The 23842-nt window shown below is 50.4% G+C and overlaps 1 protein-coding gene across 1 annotated transcript in view; it reads left to right on the forward strand.

The window, feature by feature from the left end:
- CEP290 (centrosomal protein 290) overlaps positions 1-23842 on the forward strand; it is an 86265-nt gene that overhangs the window by 42855 nt on the left and 19568 nt on the right. The window contains exons 26-39 of the mRNA XM_032978197.2: positions 337-448; positions 1501-1697; positions 3653-3804; positions 5064-5175; positions 7398-7565; positions 8573-8737; positions 10108-10230; positions 12331-12495; positions 13395-13502; positions 14035-14169; positions 14955-15230; positions 16042-16149; positions 16877-17085; positions 18190-18403. Coding sequence (XP_032834088.2) covers positions 337-448; positions 1501-1697; positions 3653-3804; positions 5064-5175; positions 7398-7565; positions 8573-8737; positions 10108-10230; positions 12331-12495; positions 13395-13502; positions 14035-14169; positions 14955-15230; positions 16042-16149; positions 16877-17085; positions 18190-18403 — 2244 coding nt within the window. The remainder of the gene's footprint in view (positions 1-336; positions 449-1500; positions 1698-3652; positions 3805-5063; positions 5176-7397; positions 7566-8572; positions 8738-10107; positions 10231-12330; positions 12496-13394; positions 13503-14034; positions 14170-14954; positions 15231-16041; positions 16150-16876; positions 17086-18189; positions 18404-23842) is intronic.

Consider the following 23842-nt stretch of genomic DNA (forward strand, 5'->3'; position numbering starts at 1 on the left):
GCAGATGTGTACATGTAGGCTTGGTTATAACCTGCCTATAGGGCTGCCATGGTGGTGACATGTTAACTACCTCGCCTGGGTATGCAGTAGGTCGTGTGTTCGATCCTGACCCTGACCCCTCTATATTTGGAGTTTGCACGTCTCTCTCCTCCGGTTTTTCCCTCCACACTTAGGAACAAATGATAGCTTAACGAATTTCCACTTCGGTGAGCTATCATTTCTGGCCAGGTCTCTTCTGAAATAGAGCTGTAGCAAGCTTGCACGGGTGCCAGTGGTTGTGGGAACGCGGCAGCAAGACCCTCTCTCTCTCTCTCTCTGTCTCCTCTGTCCGTGCAGGAGGAGAACACCGCGCTTCGGGCAGAGGTTACAATGGTGAGCAAGGAACTGGAGATCTGCAAAGAGAAACTTCACACCCTGGAGCAGGCGAATGAGAGAATTGCAAAACAAGGTGGGCGCGTGCCTTAACATGCAGTCGTCGTCACCATCGCCACCATCGCTGCCATCGCCGTCATCGCCTCCATCTTCACCATCGCCACCATCAACCACCATCGCCACCATCGCCCATTGCGTTTTCTTCACCAGCATCCCTCACGAGCCCACGAGGTATGACCGGATAGATCGAATCCACGAACTGATTTCATCGCTTCACCTCGGCGGTGGACGGTTTCACGGGTCCCCTTTCCCTGCCTTGGCCACCACTCCTGTCATTAGTCTTGAGCACCGGCCATCATCCCTACCTGCGACGTGGCCTTACCAAATCCAGAGAGAGACACCCGATCCCAGTGATTGAGTCCCAAGATCTTAGTGCGTCTGCCTTGGCCATTGTAAACCTCTTACAGGAGAGAAACTCACAGCCTCAGGGCTGGAACCGGGGATCTCAGCGGAGCCGGTTCTGTGTCTTCGACACAGCCATTATGACCATCCTGAGACCGAGACATCCACCCTCAGAATCTGACCTCAGGATCTTAAAGCCGTCAATTTTGTGGCTCCGACACTGCCATTATGAACACTACTAAAATTTAAACTGTTTAAACAATTTTTATTTTACCAGGTAAGGCCCACTGAGCTGAATAGCTCTTTTTCAGAAGCGACCTGGCCACAAATGATAGCTCAACAAAGTGACTTATTATCACATGTACATTTATAGCAGCTAAATTCTCTAAATCCTTGTTTCTAAATGTGGAGGGAAAAATCGGAGGACCCGGAGAAAAATCCACACGACCACGGGGAGAACATGCAAACTACAAATACACAGCAGGCGTCAGGGATGGGATCGAACCCATAACCTCCTGTATACCAGGCGAGGTAGTTAACATCTCCTAGCCACCGCAGCACCCTGAGACAAACAGAGAGACACCCGAACACAGAGCTTAAATGCACTGTTACCTTCGAGACTCCGACACGGCCATTACGAACCATCCAAGGCCTGCAGCAGCGGTTACAGGGACCCGCACGTCATCCCCACATCCCCCCCTCTCCGCGCATTGCTGCATCGTGAAGGCTTCACCACCTCGGCCGTCGGCACTGGCGCCGGCGATGCTGATGAGTCGGTGTCGCGGCGGCTGACGGTGCTGGAGATGCGGGAGCTGAACGAGCGCCAGCGCGCGGAGCACGCGCTGCACATGCAGCGGCACGCCGAGGAGGCGCTGGCTCGCGCGCACGAGCGTAACCAGCAGCTCGAGGAGAAGTTTGCGCAGGTGTGTGACGGACGTTGGTGGTGGTGGTGGTGGTGACAGACGGCAGTGGTGGTGGCGGTAGTGTAGCAGTTGGCGCGCTGCGGTACAAACCCAGCGATCCGAGTTCGATTCCCGCTCCGAGTAACTCAACCAGTTCTGAGTCTCCCCTAGGTCGACTCAACTGAGTAACCTGGTGCGGTGTGTAGACATCGCCACTAGGGAGATGAAGGCGACCGGTCGCGGTGCTGGCCACCTACCCCCTTGTGCGCCGTGCCGGCCTTCATGGGTGCTGCTGGCTAACAGCACTTGCCCCAACAGTCTGTTCAGGTTATATGGGGGATCTTTGTTTTTGGTGGTAGGAGCGGTGGTGGTCGTGGAGTGAAGGTGAATGTGAAATTAGTAGGACAGTGATGGTGCGCTTTTCAGCTTTGGACCCAGAATCTCAGTGGCGGCGGTGGCGGTGACAGCAGCCTCATGTCTCCGACACGGCCATGCGAGCCAACCTCATCCCATGAGCGATGGTTTTGGTCGTACCCGGAATTACCACCCGATCTGGGAAGCTAAGCAGGTTTTGAGCCTGTGGGCAGTGCTTGGATAGGCGACCACCGTACACAGAAACACAACAAAATCTTGAAACTCAAAAAAATGTCCTCGCGACACTAAGTTTTGATTTAAAGCTTTCGTGACTGCAGGGATTCATATTCTTGGTTCTTTCGGTAAATTCACGTAGAAGGGAAACAATAAAAGAATAAAAATATATAACAATAAAATTCTCACGACGTTTCGACTGCAACACAAGCAATCATCATACGTACGTGTAAGTTGTGTCACTGATACCGTATTGTCCAGATAATGAGATGCTCGGGACAGTAAGATTCACCCCAAACTTTGGGACCTGCTTTGAAATAGAGGTAGCACATTTATCTGGGTGCAAAGTATAAAGTTTACGAAGTATGGAGTGAACACTGGGTGGGGAAAAAAGTGCCTTTTATCAAGGCGCGGAGAAAGAACAAAAAACAATGGCAATTCTCGACAACGTCTAGCATCTCCGCACCTCCGATTGGCTACGTACGGTGCGAGAGAAGTTCTGCACACGTACGTATAGGGAACGATGAAAGGAACAAGATGAAGGGAACAGCGAAATACAGAGGGGACATGGAGGAGATAATTGTGCACCGGCCCTGTCTATGGAGAGAACGCTTAACGATGATAATACGGAGAACATGGTAATGGTTGAAGTGGCCGTGGTGGCAGCAAAGACCACGTAACTGGATAATGAGACGCACCCCAAATTTCGATTTGAAGCTTTCGTGACTGCAAGGATTCATCTTCTTTGGTTCTTTCGGTAAAGTCACGTAGAATGATAATAAAATAATAAAATAACACGATAAAATTCTCACGACGTTTCGGCCACAACGCAAGCGGCCGTCTTCAGGTGAAAGGTACAGAACTGAAGACGGCCGCTTGCGTTGTGGCCGAAACGTCGTGAGAATTTTATCGTGTTATTTTATTATTTTATTCTCATTCTACGCACCCCAAAGTCTAGGGTGAAAAATGCAGGTCGAAATAGTGTGTCACGCATGAGGGAGAATGCGCTCGTACTTGGGAGTGCGTCTGTATGTATTTTGAACTTCTTCCGCGCCGTACGTCGTGAACAGAACAAGCTCCCTGGATGGAAGCATCCCTCTCTGGCGCTCCCTGATGAACACATTGTCGGCGAAATAACGGATTCTGGTTTTCAGGCCCTTCACGTGCCGAGCGCACACGTGGGGACATCCAATGCTTATGCCGATTAGATGTACCAATGTACGATATTGGCTGTTGTTCGCAATTGCGCCCAATGAAAAAAAAAACGTACGAATCGGAGGTACGGGGGGGAGAACAGAAAACCAATTTTTTTATTTATGTATGTTGAACTTCTTTCGCGCAGTACGTAGCCGGCCGTGCTCATGGTTGTTGCCGCCTCGCGCCCTCAGCTGACGAGGATGAACCTGGAGGCGCAGCGCGTGGAAGCCGAGCTCCGGGACGAGCTGGCGGGGGGCGTGAGTCGAGCCGTGAGCGAGGCCGACCGACGGCAAATCCGGCAGCTCGAGGAGTCGGAGGCCGCCCTCAGGATGGAGGTGTCCAAGTACGGACGCCCTGCACCGACACCCAGCACTGGCCTGATAACCCAGCACTGACCTGATAACCCAGCACTGACCTGATAACCCAGTAGTGACCTAACACCCAGCACTGACCTGACACCCAGGAGTGACCTGATAACCCAGCACTGATCTCATAACCCAGTAGTGACCTGATAACCCAGTAGTGACCTAACACCCAGCAGTGACCTCATAACCCAGCACTGACCTGATAACCCAGTAGTGGCCTGATAACCCAGTAGTGACCTCATAACCCAGCAGTGACCTGATAACCCAGTAGTGACCTAACACCCAGCACTGACCTGATAACCCAGCGGTGACCTGATAACCCAGCACTGACCTCATAACCCAGCACTGACCTAACACCCAGCGGTGACCTGATAACCCAGTATTGACCTGATAACCCAGTAGTGACCTGATAACCCAGCACTGACCTAATAACCCAGCACTGATCTGATAACCCAGTAGTGACCTAACACCCAGCACTGACCTGATAACCCAGCACTGACCTGACACCCAGCACTGACCTGATAACCCAGCGGTGACCTGATAACCCATTAGTGACCTCAACACCCAGAACTGACCTGATAACCCAGTGATGACCTGACACCCAGCACTGACCTGATAACCCAGCACTGACCTGATAACCCAGCAGTGACCTGATAACCCAGTAGTGACCTCATAACCCAGCAGTGACCTCAACACCCAGCAGTGACCTCATAACCCAGCACTGACCTGATAACCCAGCACTGACCTCAACACCCAGCACTGACCTCATAACCCAGCAGTGACCTGATTACCCAGTGGTGACCTGATAACCCAGCACTGACCTGACACCCAGCAGTGACCTGATAACCCAGTAGTGACCTAACACCCAGCAGTGACCTGATAACCCAGCACTGACCTCATAACCCAGCACTGACCTCAACCCAGCACTGACCTCATAACCCAGCACTGACCTGATAACCCAGCACTGACCTCATAACCCAGCAGTGACCTAACACCCAGCACTGACCTCATAACCCAGCAGTGACCTCATAACCCAGCACTGACCTGATAACCCAGCACTGTGCTATGCATAGTGCTATGCACTTTTAAATCTAGATTGAAAACTCATTTTCTTTAGAACTGCTTGTCGCATTTCGTTTGTTGTCCTTCCCCCCCCTCCCCCCGCACCTCCGATTAGCACAGTTGGCTGTGTACGGCGCGCTAGAAGTTCAACGTACGTGTCCGTGTGTGCATGCAGGCAGCGCGACGTCGCGGAGGTGGCCAGGGCTCAAGCGGAGTCATGGGCCTCCCGCCAGCACTCGCACGAGAAGGAGGTCGAATCTCTGCGACGGCAGCTCTCCGACCTGCAGGTTGGGGGTCGCCGTGTGCCGGTTATCGACATTGAGATGTCCAGAATTTACTTGAAAGTACAGTAGAACCTTGGATTGCGAGCGTAATTCGTTCCGGAAACGTGTTTGTAATCCAAAGCACTCGTGTATCAAAGCACTCGTATATCAGTTGTGATCACTTGACGCTCGGCAGTACAAAGCGTCTACACGTACGCTGCTCGTAATTGCAAGACCCTCGCTCGTTTATCAAATTAATATTCATTTAAAATGTTTGCTCGTCTTGCAAAACGCTCGCAGACCAAGTTACTCGCAATCCAAGGTTTTACTGTACACGAAACACAGCGAATGGCTTTAAAAGTTGTATAATCTCCTGTAGATGCCACTGGATCTTCATGTTCTGCAGATGTAGATGCTAATTCCCCTTGGTGCTCATGTTTCCTCCCTACTCTCTTGAAAAACTTACCAAGAGATATCTGCAAGTTTTTTTTTAATTACTATTTTAACTTTTTTTCTTTACCAGGTAAGGGCACCACTGAGCTATAGAGCTCATTGTCAGAAGTGACCTGGCAATTCTAGATTTAACACGGCAGAACGAATTCTTCTGCCGTAGCTGATCACTGTTACAACGCTGTGGGTGATCACGATATAATTTTCTCCGATACCAAGGTTCTTTGCAAACCCACGGGTTTTTATCAGAGATTTGTTCACGAGGCAATTCAGATCTACAAACACAGACACAATTTCAGCCGAGAAGATGGTTTCAAATTAAGCAACCATTGGAAAGATGTTCTAAATCGAACCAAACATTAAACTAATTTTCAATGGTACAGTATATTTTTCAAGTAGTGGTACCCCAAACTTTCGCAGCTCTTAAAAAAATTCCCTTTTCACACCATCAATAGGTAAACTCCCCCTCCCCCCCTCGCCAACCGGCATGTTCACCCGCATGTACACCACCTCTACACCGTTCATCATGCTAAGTCGGCCAATCAAATGCTAATTTTTATGCTAATTCCTTTGGCAAGGCACCTTGTTTCCTCGCACACAGCTTAAAGGTCGCGGTCTGAGCGTGGCTGTGTTTCACTCCAGCGCTGTCCTCGAGACAGCCTGGTCCCTTCACCTGATGAAGGCCGCTTGTGTTGTGGCCAAAACGTCGTGATTTTTGTTGTTTTATTTTTTACCTACGTGACTTTACCGAATAGAACCAAAGAGTATCACCTGGCAATGACGAATGATAGCTCGATGAAAGCGGTTTATCATCATGTGGTTGCGCAGAAGAGTGAATCCACAACATTTACAATTTTCGAGCACGACGTTTCGCTGGTAATTACATCCGGCATCATTCGGGCAATTCGCCAGAATGGTGTTGTGGATTCACTCTTCAACACACCGGTGGGCTAAAGTAGTGAACTATTTGTCTTTTGTAAACGCGACACATTTTTTTTGCTGATTGGCCATGTCGGGTGGTGGAGGGTCGCGACACATTTTTAAATAACGCGATCTAACCCAAAAACGTTTATTATGAATTATATTGGTCGCGAAAGGCCTACGTGTTAAACTGGTTTGCACAGAGTTTTGTGGTGGCCGTGTCCTCACAGCATACTGACTCACACCACATGCAACCAATGAATGCACCATTAGCCCCGACCCCTGACCCTGCTTGACCCCGAGCCAAGTTCAGTTGTCTTTTTGTGAGGCCAGTGCAGCACGGGTTGGTTCCGGCGCGTCATGGCAAGTTGCCACGTGGTAAAAGCGGTGTGAGATCCCATCAAGTGACCGCTTGTATGTGTGTGGCTAGCGACAATTTGCACATTAGGGGGCACAGGTGGTGCACCTGCCAGTCATCTCAGCCAACCCATGACACCTGGGTCTGTCCTGTGATCTCCAAGCCAGCGAGCCTTCGACACTGCACGTGCCCCCTCAAAGTGCGTCTCGCCTGGCACAGGCTCCGTGGTGACGTCGCCACCACCACGTGGCGAATGGCGGTTGTTGTTCGAGCGGCAGTGCAGTCGCTAACGCATTGTGCTGGTCCCGTGCTTCCCCTCGGCCGATTCGGCCTCAAATGAGCGCCTGGTGCCGTGTGTGAAACATCACCACTGGGGAGACAAAGGACTGCCGGGCACGGTGTTGGCCACCCACCCTTTCGTAGGTGCATCTCACTAACAGCACTCGCCCCCCCCCCCCCCCCCCAACAGTCTGTTCAAGGCCATACGGGGGGAATCTTTTGTTTTTATCGCGGGCAGTGCCGCTCGGATGAGAAGACGCTGCTGGGCACGCTGCACCAGCACATCATGGCGCTGCAGCTGAGCGAGGCGACGGCGCTTCGCAAGCTGGACACCGTCCGCGCCAAGCTCAGCAGGGCCGAAGCCTGGGGCCTCCGTCTGGAGCAGCAGCTGGACCAGCGAGAGCAGGCAAGCGCCGCACGGCCACACCACCGTGGCCATCGTCACTATCACCAACCGTGATCAATCCGCTGCTGGATGAAGGTATTGCCGAGCTCGTCCCGTCCCTCATGGTCCACCGGATGGCCATGATCCATATTAGCTCCATCTCCATGGTTCACGTCCTCGCCAGGGTATTGCCTCCTTTGGCTGGCGCTCCTTCATTAGACTTGACCACATGCTATCACCCCTTCTGTCCAAGCCCACTTTGTCTTTAGCAGTCTATGATAATGTATTTGTGTTCCCTAATCCACGCGTTCTTTTCTTTCACGCTTTCCAACTGAGTTTCAAAGCGTTAGTGCATTAGTTCTGGCCATCCGTCCATCCACTCGTCATCATAACTCTTATAAAGATGATCCAATGTTCATTAAACTGTAATGCAACGTTTTGTTGCTATTGGAGACTTAACCTACGAATAAACTCGTTTAAAAACGTTTTTTTTTTAAAACAACGGTTTTATTAACAACTTCGTTTAGCTCACGGTCGAGAAGTACCTCCATGGCGCCTGAGACACGCGGTGCCTGAGACACGCGGCGCCTGAGACACGCGGCGCCTGCGTTTTATGCGAGCCGATTCCACAGTTTAGGGACCGCGGAGTTTTTGACCTACACAAATATATAAATAATAAGGCGTCCATACAAAATGTAAATTGCTTTAAAGTAGCGAATTAATTGATGCCGATTTTAATACAGGCATGCATTGTCACCGGATCTGAGTACGTGTAAAAAATTTGGAATTGATTGGACAACGGGAAGTGGATGAAATTTTGATGACAAGATTTGACCACGGCAACACAGGAATCGAGTGAAGTAAAACCGTTGAAAAACCAGTCAAATTGATCGGAGGGTTTTCCAAAACCCGCATATCCGATACAAAAGGCTTAACGCGACGGAGGGGTGGGTGGTTGCCTTAACGACGCGCATGGAAATTCATCCGCCTTCCCCCCGCCTCCTGGTACGATGCCGCCCGCGGTGCAGACTCTGATCCACGCGCGTGCCGAGGGCCACAGCCGCGCGGGCCACCTGCGCCGGGCGCTCCAGGCCCTGCGCCACCGCTACGCCGGCGCCGTGCCCCTCGCGGAGCAGGAGCGCTTCCACCGCACGCTGGCGCAACTGCAGGACGACGAGATGACGGCCGCCGAGGTGAGAGGCGCCGTGGGCGAGTCGCGCCGCGCAAATGGAACGGCGGCTGGGACTGTCTCACGTTGGCACGCTAATCTCTCACATTTTACGTACAAATTCCTTCTGTAGCTCTGCCCGCTTACCCTCTTGGGTCGGGCCCACAAACATCCGATATAAACTCTTGCTGCTGCAGCAGCTGTTTCTCCTACGTCAGCAGTCCTCCTGTCGCGTCTGTTCCTCCTGATGACGGTCGCTTGTGTTGCGATGGAAACGTCGCGATTTATTTTATTTTATACCCACGTGACTTTTTACCGAAAGAACCAAAGAGAGTGGAACGGCGTTTCGGTGAACTCCTCGCCCCTCCGAGACTCCTCCACGTCTCTCCCCTGTAGTCCTCTCGTGACCTCCGTGTGCTGCCCCTCTGTTAACGGTCACTCGTCCCTTGGCCCGTGCACTTGTCCCCCTTGCCATCTAAATCAATCGATTTTAGTTACCGCTTTTAAACTATGTTAGAGAGTGTCTTGAGCTAAAGCGCCCTATATAAATGTTAAATAAGATGAGAGAGTCGTACTTTACATTCTTGGTTCTTTCGGTAAAGTCACGTAGAAGGGAAACAATAAAATAATAAAAATATAAAACAATAAAATAGAATCATACTTTGTGTGTTCATCCGGTTAGTTACGGTTTGTCTTGTTTGAAATGTTTTTTTGTACTTTTTTTTTGTTTTTTTCGGTAAAGTCACGTAGGTAAAATAAAATAGAACAATTACATCACGACGTTTCGGAGGCAACACAAGCTTCCGTCTTCAGGTGGAACAGTCACAGCAGAATCTCTGTGACACAGAGATTCTGCTGCTTGTGTTGTCTCGGAAACGTCGTGATTTAATTGTTCTATTTTATTTTACCTACGTGACTTTAGCGGAAAAAAAAGTATGAATCCTTGCAGTCACGAAAGCTTCAAATCTAGAATGTTTTTTTGCCTTTGTGCCGTCTCATTTATAGTCTCATTTTATAATGTCCTCCTTTTTACTGCCTGTCTCGTTTGTACCGTCTTATCTTTTGTCTGCATTGTCTTGTCTCATTTTTGTTGTGTTATTTTCACTCTCATTTCCACTGCGCGTCTCATTCGTTACCACCTGTCTCCTTTGTACTATCCGTATCATTCGTAACCCTTGTCACCTGCGCCGTCTGGCGACGTGAAGTGCGGCCATTGTTCCAGCTCAATTTCCAATGCCGTCCCGGGGACTGGCCACGTGCAACGCGCGCGTGAATCGGTTCTTAGATACGAGGCTTAGCTCAGGCCAAGCGTGACACGGTGGGACGGGCGGGGTGCGAGGCGCGTGCGCGCGTCCTCATTCGCGGCCGTACATTCTCGCGCCGCGGACGACGCAGGAGGCGCGCAAATGCCGCGAAGACCGGAGGTTGGCCGAGGACCGCCTTGCCGAGCTGGAGATCAAGTCCAAGGGCCTGGAGGAGCTCGTGTCAACGCTGAAGGACGCACGGGGCGCGCAGAAGGTATGGCCGCAACAACCGTGCACGATTCTTGGATTCGTGTACGCGCGCAGATCGCACGCTCGCCCGGCTAATGACGTCATTTCAAACCGTTGAGTCAAAAGTCGCTTGTGGGTTTTTCGGTAGGGAAGCGCCACGGCCGGAACGGGGGACGATGACCGACGGTCAGAAATAGCGGTCAAGAATAATGACGGAGTATGCCTCTGTGTGTGTATGTGTGGTGAACTTCTTTTGCACCGTACGTAGCCAACCGTGATAATCGGAGGTGCGGTCGAGGGGGGGGGGGGGTGAAGAACAACAAACTATGGGTCTCTGTGTGAGTCTATGCGTCTCTGTGTAAGTCTATTTATGTATTCTGTTGAACCCCTTTCGCACCGTACGTAGCCAACCATGCTAATCGAAGATGCGGGGGAAGGACAACAAACTTAAACGCCTCCGATTTTGTCCTTCCCCCGCACCTCTGATGAGCACAGTTGGCTATGCACGGTGCGAAAGAAGTTCAACATACACGCATACAAGGCGCGGAACGCGTCGAAGATGTTCGTCCACCGAGGAGACGGGGTGATGGAGCGATGAAATAAGCTCCTGTGCAGTTGCTAGATCAGGGTTGGCCAAACTACAACAGACCCAGAGCCAAAAAGCAACCCATGAGTTCCGTAAAGAGCCAAGTGTGTATAAAACAATGTGTACAGTAAAACCTTGGATTGCGAGTAACTTGGTCTGCGAGTGTTTTGCAAGACGAGCAAAAATTTTAAATGAATTTTAACTTGATAAACGAGCGAGGGTCTTGCACTATGAGTAGTGTACGTGTAGACGCTTTGTCTGCCGAGCGTCACGTGATCACAACTGAGCCGATGGTTCTTCTCTCTCTCGCTGCGGGATTGTGGGTAATCGTCTCCCATGCTCGGTCTCAGTCGGCGTGCCTCGCTCGTATAGTCAACATCCGTGCGAGCGTATACTGTTTACTATAGTGTTGTGACCACGTGTAGTGACTGTTCTTTAGTAACTGTACTGCAACAATGGCCCCCGTGAAATCCTCAAAAGGAGGCAAAAGCGAGTGTCATTGGATAGGTTCCTTGTTCAAGTCGCACAAAAAGAAAAAGATTCCAGTGAGCCAACAGATGGCAGTGATTCCGTTCGTGACAGTGAAAGTCGTCCAACACGATAGCCCTCCTCCTCCTCTCCTCTCTCTCGTCTCCCTCACACCAGCCACGATTAAATTAAATTTATACATTTGATTACTTTATATTAAATTTAAATAATAAAAATATAAAAAGGTATTTTGCATTAATCATTTTTACGTAAATATTTTTGGGTTGTGGAACGAATCATCTGAGTTTCCATTATTTCTTATGGGGAAATTCGCTTTGATATACGAGTGCTTTGGATTACAAACACGAATTATGCTCGCAATCCAAGGTTTTACTGTAAATATATTTACAATTTTCGTCACAGCACGGGAGACATTCATTATTCTTTGCTACTACTGTGATAGTAGTACGTTCTAAGTTATGCCCCTTCATTAGAGCCGCATGTGGATTATTACATTATTACATTGCAGGATCGTGACAGTCCCCCAACCTGAGCAGACTGCTCCTCACTTGATGATGGTCTTGATGATGATGATGTTGATGATGATGATGGATTCTGAGTGTCGACGGGTGTACGAGTGGTTCTTGGGCAGACCGTAAACCGCAAAACCGTATTTGTTTTAAACGTAATATCACCTCTACTCAAGGGGGTATCAAAACATTGTACGCTAAAATAAAATTCAAAGACCATAAAACAGCGTTGAAGTAAAAGCCATGAGAAAACGGTGAGTCTCGCGCTCACTCCTAAACACGGCGAGGCTCGTAGCGTGCCGGATCGCCGCCGGCAAGGCCTTCCAGATCCTTGGGGGGGCAACACTCGAGAAGGCCCGACACTCCCAGCGTCGAGCGCAAGAGCCGAGGCTGGGAGAGCAGTCGGTCGTGCTCTGAAGAGCACCGTGTATAAACCCCAGTCGTACGAGAGAGCCTTCACGCTCGCGTTGACGATGACCATGACAATGTTGCCGACGACGACGACGACGACGACGACGACGATTCGCGTGCGCCTGCGCAGGTGTGCGAGTGGCACAGGCGCATGCAGGAGCTGCGCGTGAGCGAGCGGCGCACGGAGCGCGAGGCTGCGCGCCACCAGGACGAGGCGTCCCGCCTGCGCGCCGCCGTGGAGGAGCACGAGAGATCCCGCTCCCTCCTCGAGCACGAGATCCTGCAGCTCAACAAGGTGGCGGTGGTAGCATCTAACTAGCAGCCAGCTTCTTTATCCCCACGTCCAGCCAAGCCGTCTATCACCACATCCAGCCAGCCCCTCTATCCCCACGTCCAGCCAGCCCCTCTATCCCCACATCCAGCCAGCCCCTCTATCCCCACGTCCAGTCGGCAGCCAGCCCCTCTAACTCCACGTCCAGCCAGTAGCCAGCCCCTCTATCCCCACGTCCAGCCAGCAGCCAGCCCCTCTATCCCCATGTCCAGCCGGCAGCCAGCCCCTCTATCCCCACTTCCAGCCGGCAGCCAGCCCCTCTATCCCCATGTCCGGCCGGTAGCCAGCCCCTCTATCCCCACTTCCAGCCGGCAGCCAGCCCCTCTATCCCCATGTCCGGCCGGTAGCCAGCCCCTCTATCCCCACGTCCAGCCAGTAGCCAGCCCCTCTATCCCCACGTCCAGCCGGCAGCCAGTAGCCAGCCCCTCTATCCCCACGTCCAGCCAGTAGCCAGCCCCTCTATCCCCACTTCCAGCTGGCAGCCAGCCCCTCTATCCCCATGTCCGGCCGGTAGCCAGCCCCTCTATCCCCACTTCCAGCCGGCAGCCAGCCCCTCTATCCCCATGTCCAGCCGGTAGCTAGCCTCTCCATTCATCCCCTCTAACCGTCCGGCCACACCAACATAATATAACTTAGAGGCCAGCCCATCAATGCATCCCCTCTGTCTGCATCTTCGTCCACACCATAATAATATAACTGCATGATCCCAGCCTGTTCTACATTCAACCTGGTGCTCCTCGCTCACCAGTCATCAACTCACCTCTGATATGTTTGTTACATTACGGCGGGGGTGCTGTATGAATGTACGTTCCTGTGTCCTTGTTGTTGGTCGACGTCGTTGTCGTTGTGCGTGTGTCTGTCAGTTCCACGAGGAGAGTCAGCTCGCGTGGGAGCAGAGGGAGCTGGAGCTGGAGAAGCAGGTGGAGGCGCACGAACGGCAACAGAGGGAGATGCTCTCCGCGGCACGCAAGGCACGCGCGCACGCACATAGCACTCCACTACCACCACCACCACCCCTACCACAAAAAATTAAGATTCCCTGTATAGCCGTCACAGATTGTTGGGGCAAGGGTTGTTAGCGAGCACCTATGAAGGCCGGAACGGCACACGAGTGGGTGGGTGGCCAGCACCACGCCCGACCGCCTTTGTCTCCCCAGTAGCGATGTTTTTACACACCACACCAGGTACTCATTTGAGGCTGAATCGGCCTAGAGGAGGCCCAGGACCGATTCAGATAATCGCCACTGGTGTTGGCCGTGAGTGGGAATCAAACTCGGGTGACTGGATTCGTAGCGGCAGTGCGCTAACCGCGACCACCCCTTACACATATGGGGAACTTCAAGAAGCTTCCAGCATGCGGAGTGAAACGTTGGACAACGTTGCCCCCATGCGGTACAGGACACATCGGAGAGCTATAACGGACGAGAAGTAGCACCGCGCAGTTGTACTGAAACGATTGTTACAAACATTTAGAGTTAACGCCGTTGCCTTCTGTGGACGCAGTTTGAAGAGGTTGGTGGCACGGTGCCAGACACGGGCCTGCCCGTGGCTCAGCAGCTGGAAAAGGCGATCACGACGATCCGTGGCCATGTCAAGACGATCCTGCAGAGCCAGGCGCAGTGTCGCTCACTCGAGGAGGTGTGGGTCGCACACACACACACCAACAACAACAGCATTAACCCCGGATCCGCAACACCGGTGTCGGGCAGCTTCATCCAACTGCCACCTCCTTTCTCCCTGCCGTCCTCTGACTCCACTACCTCCTCTTTCTATAACGGCTGCCATCATTTTCAATGGCTGTCAGTTTTTATACTTGTGGCTCCTTTCCCACTGCCGCCCCCCTTCCCCACTGCCGCCCTCTTTTCTCACTGCTGCCCCCTTTCTCACTGCTGCTCCCTTTCTCACTGCCTCGTCCTTTCTCACTGCCACCCCCTTTTCTCCACTGCCACCCCTGTTTCCCACTGCCGCCCCCTTTCTCACTGCCTCGTCCTTTCCCACTGCCGCCCCCTTTTCTCACTGCCTCGTCCTTTCTCACTGCTGCCCCCTTTTCTCACTGCCTCGTCCTTTCTCACTGCTGCCCCCTTTCTCACTGCCTCGTCCTTTCCCACTGCCACCCTCTTTTCCCACTGCCACCCCCTTTTCTCACTGCCACCCCCTTTTCTCCACTGCCACCCCCGTTTCCCACTGCCGCCCCCTTTTCTCACTACCGCCTTCCCGTTGCCACCTTCTTTCTCACTGCCACCCACTTTTTTACTGCCGCCCACTTTTCCCACTGCCGCCCACTTTCCCACTTCCGTCCACCTTTTCACTGCCGCCCCCTTTTCCCACTGCCGCCCTCTTTCCCTTACACCGCCACCCACACTTGCCACCATGGCTTCTCTCTCTCTCTCTCTCTGTCCCTCCTTCCCTGCCGCAACGAGCAGCAGCTGCAGCAGAAGCAGGACGCTCTGCACAGCGCCGAGGCCAACGTGCTGTCTCGCGAGCGCGTCATCAACGAGCTGCGCCTGCGCCTCCCGGCGTCGGCCCAGCGTGAGAAGCTCCTGGCAGCGGCGGCGGCGGCGGCAGACGGTGGCGGCCCCAGCGAAGGTGGTGGGGCCCTGGTCGCGACCCAGCGCGCCGTGGCCAACCTCCAGGCCCGGCTGGACCACAAGGAGCAGCTCGTCGACAAGTACCAGCGGCAGCTGCAGCAGGCGCAGCAGGTGGGCGCATTGGGGGCATCGGCTCGTCAACCTTAATTGGTGCTCACTAACAGCAACTCAGCTGTCGCCTGATTATGCTAGTTGATGCTAGTCACGGTAGTCGAATTGTAAATGTTGTGGGTTTGCTCTCCAACACAGCGGCGTGCTGAATTAGTAACAAATTGGCATGTTTTGTTTACGTGACAAACCTTTTGTGTTCACTCGATTAAACCCAAAATAACATCTATTATGGAGCACTTAAGATATTGGCACTCGTAATGAACTGCTATAGAAGGATTGCCGCATCTAAACTGGACCCAAAGAGTAAGAAAAGAAACAACAGGAAAATTGAAAGTGTGTTGTTTGGAAAAATGGAAAGAATCGCAAAGAGAGGAAGACCTACTCTTTGTTTTTTTCGGTAAAGTCACGTAGGTAAAATAAAATAAATGAAAAGAACTAAATTTATTTTATTTTACCTACGTGACTTTACCAAATAAAGACAAAGAGTATGAATCATTGCAGTCACGAAAGCTTCAAATCTAGAGGAAGACCGAACAGAGAACGGCTTGATGACAAAATTAGAGATTGGTGCCAGAAATATTTGCGCACTGCTTGAGAATATTGGCACAAGACAGAGGAAAGTGTAAAAAAATGCCGAAATGTGCAGTGGACACCTACGGTCAATCTGCCCATAGATCGTGATGATGATGAGGAGGAGGAGGAACGGCACTTGCCCCAATGGTCTGTTAAGACTAAACGGGGAATCTTTGTATTTGTGTCGGTAACACCGGTCTGTCTCTCTCTCTCTCTCACGTTCCCTGCCCTGGCTCAGGAGTTGGAGGAGTTGAACCGGCAGCACGGCGAGGAGATGAAGGCGGTGCACCACAAACTCAACGCCCAGTCCAACGCCACCTTCAGCAAGTTCAAGCAGGCCGTGCTGGTAACGGCGACGCACACGCAGGTCGACAAGTTTCAGCGTCGGCGCGTCTGTCCGCCGCCCGTTGCTGGCGGTTCGCGGCTCGAGCCCAACAGCCGCCCGCTGGTTGATGTACCGCGGCGCGTGGCGTTAACCGACAAAAAGCACACGCCCGCCGTCCGTTTCACGGGTGGACGTTATATAGCCCGTGGCCTGCGTCTGGGTGCGTATTATCCTTCTGCTTTTGACAACGGCTACTGATGCTGCCGATGTTTGTACTACTTGGGCACCGCGGTGGCGAGACGTTAACTGCACTCGCCTGGTTTCGATTTTCGACCCCGACGCTTTGCTGCATATTTGGAGTTTGCATGTTTTCCCTCCCCGTGGTCGCGTGGATTTTCCGTTTTTTTTTCTTCCACATTTAGAATCAACGTCGCGTTCAGAGTATTTGGATACTACAAATTTCCACGTGATGACAAGCCGCTTTCTTTGAGCTGTCATTTATGATGGACATGTCGCTTCTGAAAAAGAGCTGTATAGCTCGGTGGACCTTACCTGGTAAAATAAAATAGTTCAGAATAGCACTGCTGCCACTGACAACAATGCTGCTGCTGCTACCGCTGGTGCTGCCAATGCTGCTGCCGCTGCCAAATCAACGCCACCTCCATCACCGCACGTTTCCGCCGAACGTCGTCTCCACGTTGTCCGTTCCCTCACCCTGCCGGTGGCCGCGCGGCAAAACCCCCGGCAGGAGACGCTGAACTCCCGGCCAGCGGTCGCGGCGGCACCGGCGAGCGCCGCCCAGCTGACGCGGCTCGCCGAGCTCGAGCAAACGAGCGCCGAGCAGGAGGAGGCGATGGCGGCGCTGGCGGAGAGGTTGAGGGCGACCCTCGCCGACGCCCAGCGCCACAAGGTGCAGCTGCTGCAGCAGCTGACGGAGCATCGCGCCGAGACCGCTAAGTACGAGCTCTTATCTTCCGTTTCTCTTTGGTGACGACGCTGTCCCCGCGCGTGCACTGTCACAAAACACACGCATGGTCCGCCGGTGAGGAAGAATATTTGTGGCTGCCGAATGTTGCGGACTTAGAGCGTGATTAAGCAATGAAGCGTACACATTCGAGGTAATTAAGTAATTCTAGGTTTGAAGTTTTCGTGACTGCAAGGAATCCATACGCTTTGGTTCTTTCGGTAAAGTCACGTAAGGTTGAAAAAGGAATATAAGATAAAAAATAAAAAATGTAAATAAATAAATGACGTTGCGATTGCAACACGAAGCAATCATCAGCTGTGACAACCACAGCAAGGAAAGAGGCGACATGATTGCCTCTGTACTCTCAGCGTCTCTGCTGTACCTGCAGCGTGTGCACTCCTCGCAACATTCACTCCCCCTACCCTACCCTCCCCCTCTCTGACTTATTTAACTGCCCTAACCCTGGTCTCTCTTCCACTTCAGTAAACATTTCCTTGCTGTGGTTGTCACACCTGATGATGATTGCTTGTGTTGCAATCGAAACGTCGTGATTGATTTATTTCGCATTTTTTATTATTTTTTCTTCATTTTTTCACCTACGTGACTTTACCGAAAGAACCAAAGAGTATGTAATAAAGTAATTTAATAAAAAATATATTCAACGGTTTTACTATTATATTATTATTTTTATATTTAGACACTTATTATATTTATTACAATTACTATCATTATTCATTATAAATACATATATCTAAAATTATAAATACTCCAATTATTAAATATAAAAATTAATTATAATTCTACGTATATATATATTTTACTCTGGTAACATTTGCAACGCCACGTGAGAGCGCAAATAAGCAATGAAGCGTACACAGAGGTAATAAAAAATTTCAATTGTTCTTTCTACCATGGTCACATTTCCAATTTCCCCACACAAAGATCGGGCCCACCGGCCCTCGGAACGGGCCGGCCTATACCCGGGGCATTTGCCCCCTACGGTCCTGCCCTGTGGCCCAGCCCGCCAGCCCTGCCCACGGAGACACCTGGGGTGCGTGCGTCTCCCGTCCCGCGCCCGCGTGTGCGCGTCGCAGGCTGCAGCAGCTGCACTCGGCGGAGCTGCGGGCTGAGCGGGCGCGGGCGGAGGAGGCGAGGGCCTCGGAGGTGGCGCTGGCCGAGGAGCTGCGGCTCCTGCGCGTGGAGCTCGACGCCCAGAGGGAGGCGAACGCGCGCTCGCCTACGGCCGGCATTCGGAGCCTCGTGGAGAGGCTCAAGGGGGAGCTGGCCTACAAGGAGAAGCAGCTGAAGGTGTGCGGGGGGCGTGACCGCCGCTTCGTCGTTGCACACGCCCGTTGTATATTTGGAGTCTGCGTCTCTCTCCCATCATCATCACGGTGGCTAGGAGATTTTAACTACCTCGCCTGGTGTGCAGGAGGTCGTGGGGTTCGATTCCGACCCTGACGCCTGCTGCTGCTGTATATTTGGAGTTTGCGTCTCTCATCATCATCACAGTGGCTAGGAGATGTTAACTACCTCGCCTGGTTTACAGGAGGTCGTGGGGTTCGATCCCGACCCTGACGCCTGCTGCTGCTGTATATTTGGAGTTTGCGTGTCTCTCCCCGTGGTCGTGTGGATTTTTCTCCGGGTCCTCCAGTTTTTTCCCTCCGCGTTCAGAAACGTGCATTTAGAGTATTCGGCTGCTATACATTTCCACGCGATAAGCCACTTTGTTGAGCTATCATTTGTTGCCAGGCCGCTTATAAAACAGAGCTCTATAGCTCAGTGGGCCTTACCTGGTAAAATATAAAAAAATAGGTTAAATAGTGCAATTATACTGTAGCGTTCACACACTCCTGTACGATTCCAGTGTATTGTCAACACACCTGTATCCTGTATGGTTCCACTGCAGTCTTAATACATCGGCCACTTGTATGATTCCACCTGCAGTGTTAACACACCTTTCTCGTGTCAACACACCTGTTACCTGTACAATACCACTGCAGTGTCAACACACCTGTTACCTGTACAATGCCACTGTAGTGTCAACACACCTGTTACCTGTACAGTGCCACTGTAGTGTCAACACACCTGTTACCTGTACGATACCACTGTAGTGTCAACACACCTGTTACCTGTACAGTGCCACTGTAGTGTCAACACACCTGTTACCTGTACAATACCACTGCAGTGTCAACACACCTGTTACCTGTACAATACCACTGCAGTGTCAACACACCTGTTACCTGTACAGTGCCACTGTAGTGTTAACACACCTGTTACCTGTACGATACCACTGTAGTGTTAACACACCTGTTACCTGTACAATGCCACTGTAGTGTCAACACACCTGTTACCTGTACAATACCACTGTAGTGTCAACACACCTGTTACCTGTACAATACCACTGTAGTGTTAACACACCTGTTACCTGTACAATACCACTGTAGTGTTAACACACCTGTTACCTGTATGATACCTCTGTAGTGTCAACACACCTGTTACCTGTATGATACCACTGTAGTGTTAACACACCTGTTACCTGTACAATACCACTGTAGTGTTAACACACCTGTTACCTGTACGGTACCTCTGTAGTGTCAACACACCTGTTACCTGTACGGTACCACTGTAGTGTTAACACACCTGTTACCTGTACAATACCACTGTAGTGTCAACACACCTGTTACCTGTACAATACCACTGTAGTGTTAACACACCTGTTACCTGTACAATACCACTGTAGTGTTAACACACCTGTTACCTGTATGATACCTCTGTAGTGTCAACACACCTGTTACCTGTATGATACCACTGTAGTGTTAACACACCTGTTACCTGTACAATACCACTGTAGTGTCAACACACCTGTTACCTGTACGATACCACTGTAGTGTTAACACACCTGTTACCTGTACAATACCACTGTAGTGTCAACACACCTGTTACCTGTATGATACCTCTGTAGTGTCAACACACCTATTACCTGTACGATACCACTGTAGTGTCAACACACCTGTTACCTGTACGATACCACTGTAGTGTCAACACACCTGTTACCTGTACAATACCACTGTAGTGTCAACACACCTGTTACCTGTACGATACCACTGTAGTGTCAACACACCTGTTACCTGTACAATGCCACTGTAGTGTCAACACACCTGTTACCTGTACGATACCACTGTAGTGTTAACACACCTGTTACCTGTATGATACCACTGTAATGTCAACACACCTGTTATCTGTACGATGCCACTGTAGTGTTAACACACCTGTTACCTGTACGATACCACTGTAGTGTCAACACACCTGTTACCTGTACGATACCACTGTAGTGTTAACACACCTGTTACCTGTACAATACCACTGTAGTGTCAACACACCTGTTACCTGTATGATACCTCTGTAGTGTCAACACACCTATTACCTGTACGATACCACTGTAGTGTCAACACACCTGTTACCTGTACGATACCACTGTAGTGTCAACACACCTGTTACCTGTACAATACCACTGTAGTGTCAACACACCTGTTACCTGTACAATGCCACTGTAGTGTCAACACACCTGTTACCTGTACAATGCCACTGTAGTGTCAACACACCTGTTACCTGTACGATGCCACTGTAGTGTCAACACACCTGTTACCTGTACGATACCTCTGTAGTGTCAATACACCTGTTACCTGTATGATACCTCTGTAGTGTCAACACACCTGTTACCTGTATGATACCACTGTAGTGTCAACACACCTGTTACCTGTATGATACCTCTGTAGTGCAAACACACCTATTACCTGTACGATACCACTGTAGTGTCAACACACCTGTTACCTGTACGATACCACTGTAGTGTCAACACACCTGTTACCTGTACGGTACCACTGTAGTGTCAACACACCTGTTACCTGTACGATACCACTGTAGTGTTAACACACCTGTTACCTGTACAATGCCACTGTAGTGTCAACACACCTGTTACCTGTACAATACCACTGTAGTGTCAACACACCTGTTACCTGTACGATACCACTGTAGTGTCAACACACCTGTTACCTGTACAATACCACTGTAGTGTCAACACACCTGTTACCTGTACGATACCACTGTAGTGTCAACACACCTGTTACCTGTACAATGCCACTGTAGTGTCAACACACCTGTTACCTGTACAATGCCACTGTAGTGTCAACACACCTGTTACCTGTACGATGCCACTGTAGTGTCAACACACCTGTTACCTGTACGATACCTCTGTAGTGTCAATACACCTGTTACCTGTATGATACCTCTGTAGTGTCAACACACCTGTTACCTGTATGATACCACTGTAGTGTCAACACACCTGTTACCTGTATGATACCTCTGTAGTGCAAACACACCTATTACCTGTACGATACCACTGTAGTGTCAACACACCTGTTACCTGTACGATACCACTGTAGTGTCAACACACCTGTTACCTGTACGGTACCACTGTAGTGTCAACACACCTGTTACCTGTACGATACCACTGTAGTGTTAACACACCTGTTACCTGTACAATACCAATGTAGTGTTAACACACCTGTTACCTGTACAATTCCACTGTAGTGTCAACACACCTGTTACCTGTACGATACCACTGTAGTGTCAACACACCTGTTACCTGTACAATACCACTGTAGTGTCAACACACCTGTTACCTGTACAATACCACTGTAGTGTTAACACCTGTTACCTGTACGATACCACTGTAGTGTTAACACCTGTTACCTGTACAATACCACTGTAGTGTCAACACACCTGTTACTTGTACAATACCACTGTCGTGTCAACACACCTGTTACCTGTACGATACCACTGTAGTGTTAACACACCTGTTACCTGTACGATACCACTGTAGTGTCAACACACCTGTTACCTGCACACCATCAGTGTACTGCTCATAGACCGTAATCATGATAATACAGATGATGGTGGTGGTGGTGGCTACACAATGGAGATGATTTGTATGTACAGTGAGGGAAAAAAGTATTTGATCCCCTGCTGATTTTGTACATTTACCCACTGACAAAGAAATTATCAGTCTGTAATTTTAATGGTAGGTTTATTTGAACAGTGAGAGACAGAATAACAACAAAAAAATCCAGAAAAACGCATGCCAAAAATGTTATAAATTGATTTGCATTTTAATGGCGAAAATAAGTATTTGACCCCCTCTCAATCAGAAAGATTTCTGGCTCCCAGGTGTCTTTAATACAGGTAACGAGCTGAGATTAGGAGCACACCCTTAAAGGGAGTGCTCCTAATCTCAGCTTGTTACCTGTATAAAAGACACCTGTCCACAGAAGCAATCAATCAGATTCCAAACTCTCCACCATGGCCAAGACCAAAGAGCTCTCCAAGGATGTCAGGGACAAGATTGTAGACCTACACAAGGCTGGAATGGGCTCCAAGACCATTGCCAAGCAGCTTGGTGAGAAGGTGACAACAGTTGGTGTGATTATTCGCAAATGGAAGAAACACAAAATAACTGTTAATCTCCCTCGGCCTGGGGCTCCATGCAAGATCTCACCTCGTGGAGTTGCAATGATCATGAAAACGGTGAGGAATCAGCCCAGAACTGCACGGGAGGATCTTGTCAATGATCTCAAGGCAGCTGGGACTATAGTCACCAAGAAAACAATTGGTAACACACTACGCCGTGAAGGACTGAAATCCTGCAGCGCCCGCAAGGTCCCCCTGCTTAAGAAAGCACATATACATGCCCGTCTGAAATTTGCCAATGAACATCTGAATGATTCAGAGGACAACTGGGTGAAAGTGTTGTGGTCAGATGAGACCAAAATGGAGCTCTTTGGCATCAACTCAACTCGCCGTGTTTGGAGGAGAAGGAATGCTGCCTATGACCCCAAGAACACCATCCCCACCGTCAAACATGGAGGTGGAAACATTATGCTTTGGGGGTGTTTTTCTGCTAAGGGGACAGGACAACTTCACCACATCAAAGGGACGATGGACGGGGCCATGTACCGTCAAATCTTGGGTGAGAACCTCCTTCCCTCAGCCAGGGCATTGAAAATGGGTCGTGGATGGGTATTCCAGCATGACAATGACCCAAAACACACGGCCAAGGCAAAAAGGAGTGGCTCAAGAAGAAGCACATTAAGGTCCTGGAGTGGCCTAGTCAGTCTCCAGACCTTAATCCCATAGAAATCTGTGGAAGGAGCTGAAGGTTCGAGTTGCCAAACGTCAGCCTCGAAACCTTAATGACTTGGAGAAGATCTGCAAAGAGGAGTGGAACAAAATCCCTCTTGAGATGTGTGCAAACCTGGTGGCCAACTACAAGAAACGTCTGACCTCTGTGATTGCCAACAAGGGTTTTGCCACCAAGTACTAAATCATGTTTTGCAGAGGGGTCAAATACTTATTTCCCTCATTAAAATGCAAATCAATTTATAACATTTTTGACATGCGTTTTTCTGGATTTTGTTGTTATTCTGTCTCTCACTGTTCAAATAAACCTACCATTAAAATTATAGACTGATCATTTCTTTGTCAGTGGGCAAACGTACAAAATCAGCAGGGGATCAAATACTCTTTTTTCCTCACTGTATGCACGTTGAACTTCTTTCACATCGTACCTAACCAACCGTGCCTCTCGGAAGTGCGTGGGAAGGACAACAAACTATGGGTCTCTCTGAGTCTTTGGGTCTCTGTGTGAGTCTATGGGTCTCTGTGTGTGTTCACGCTACAGTGGAATAG

Source organism: Petromyzon marinus, chromosome 65, assembly GCF_048934315.1.
Source record: "Petromyzon marinus isolate PM22_M1 ecotype Great Lakes invasive population chromosome 65, UKy_Petmar_22M1.pri1.0, whole genome shotgun sequence".
Taxonomy (NCBI): domain Eukaryota; kingdom Metazoa; phylum Chordata; class Hyperoartia; order Petromyzontiformes; family Petromyzontidae; genus Petromyzon; species Petromyzon marinus.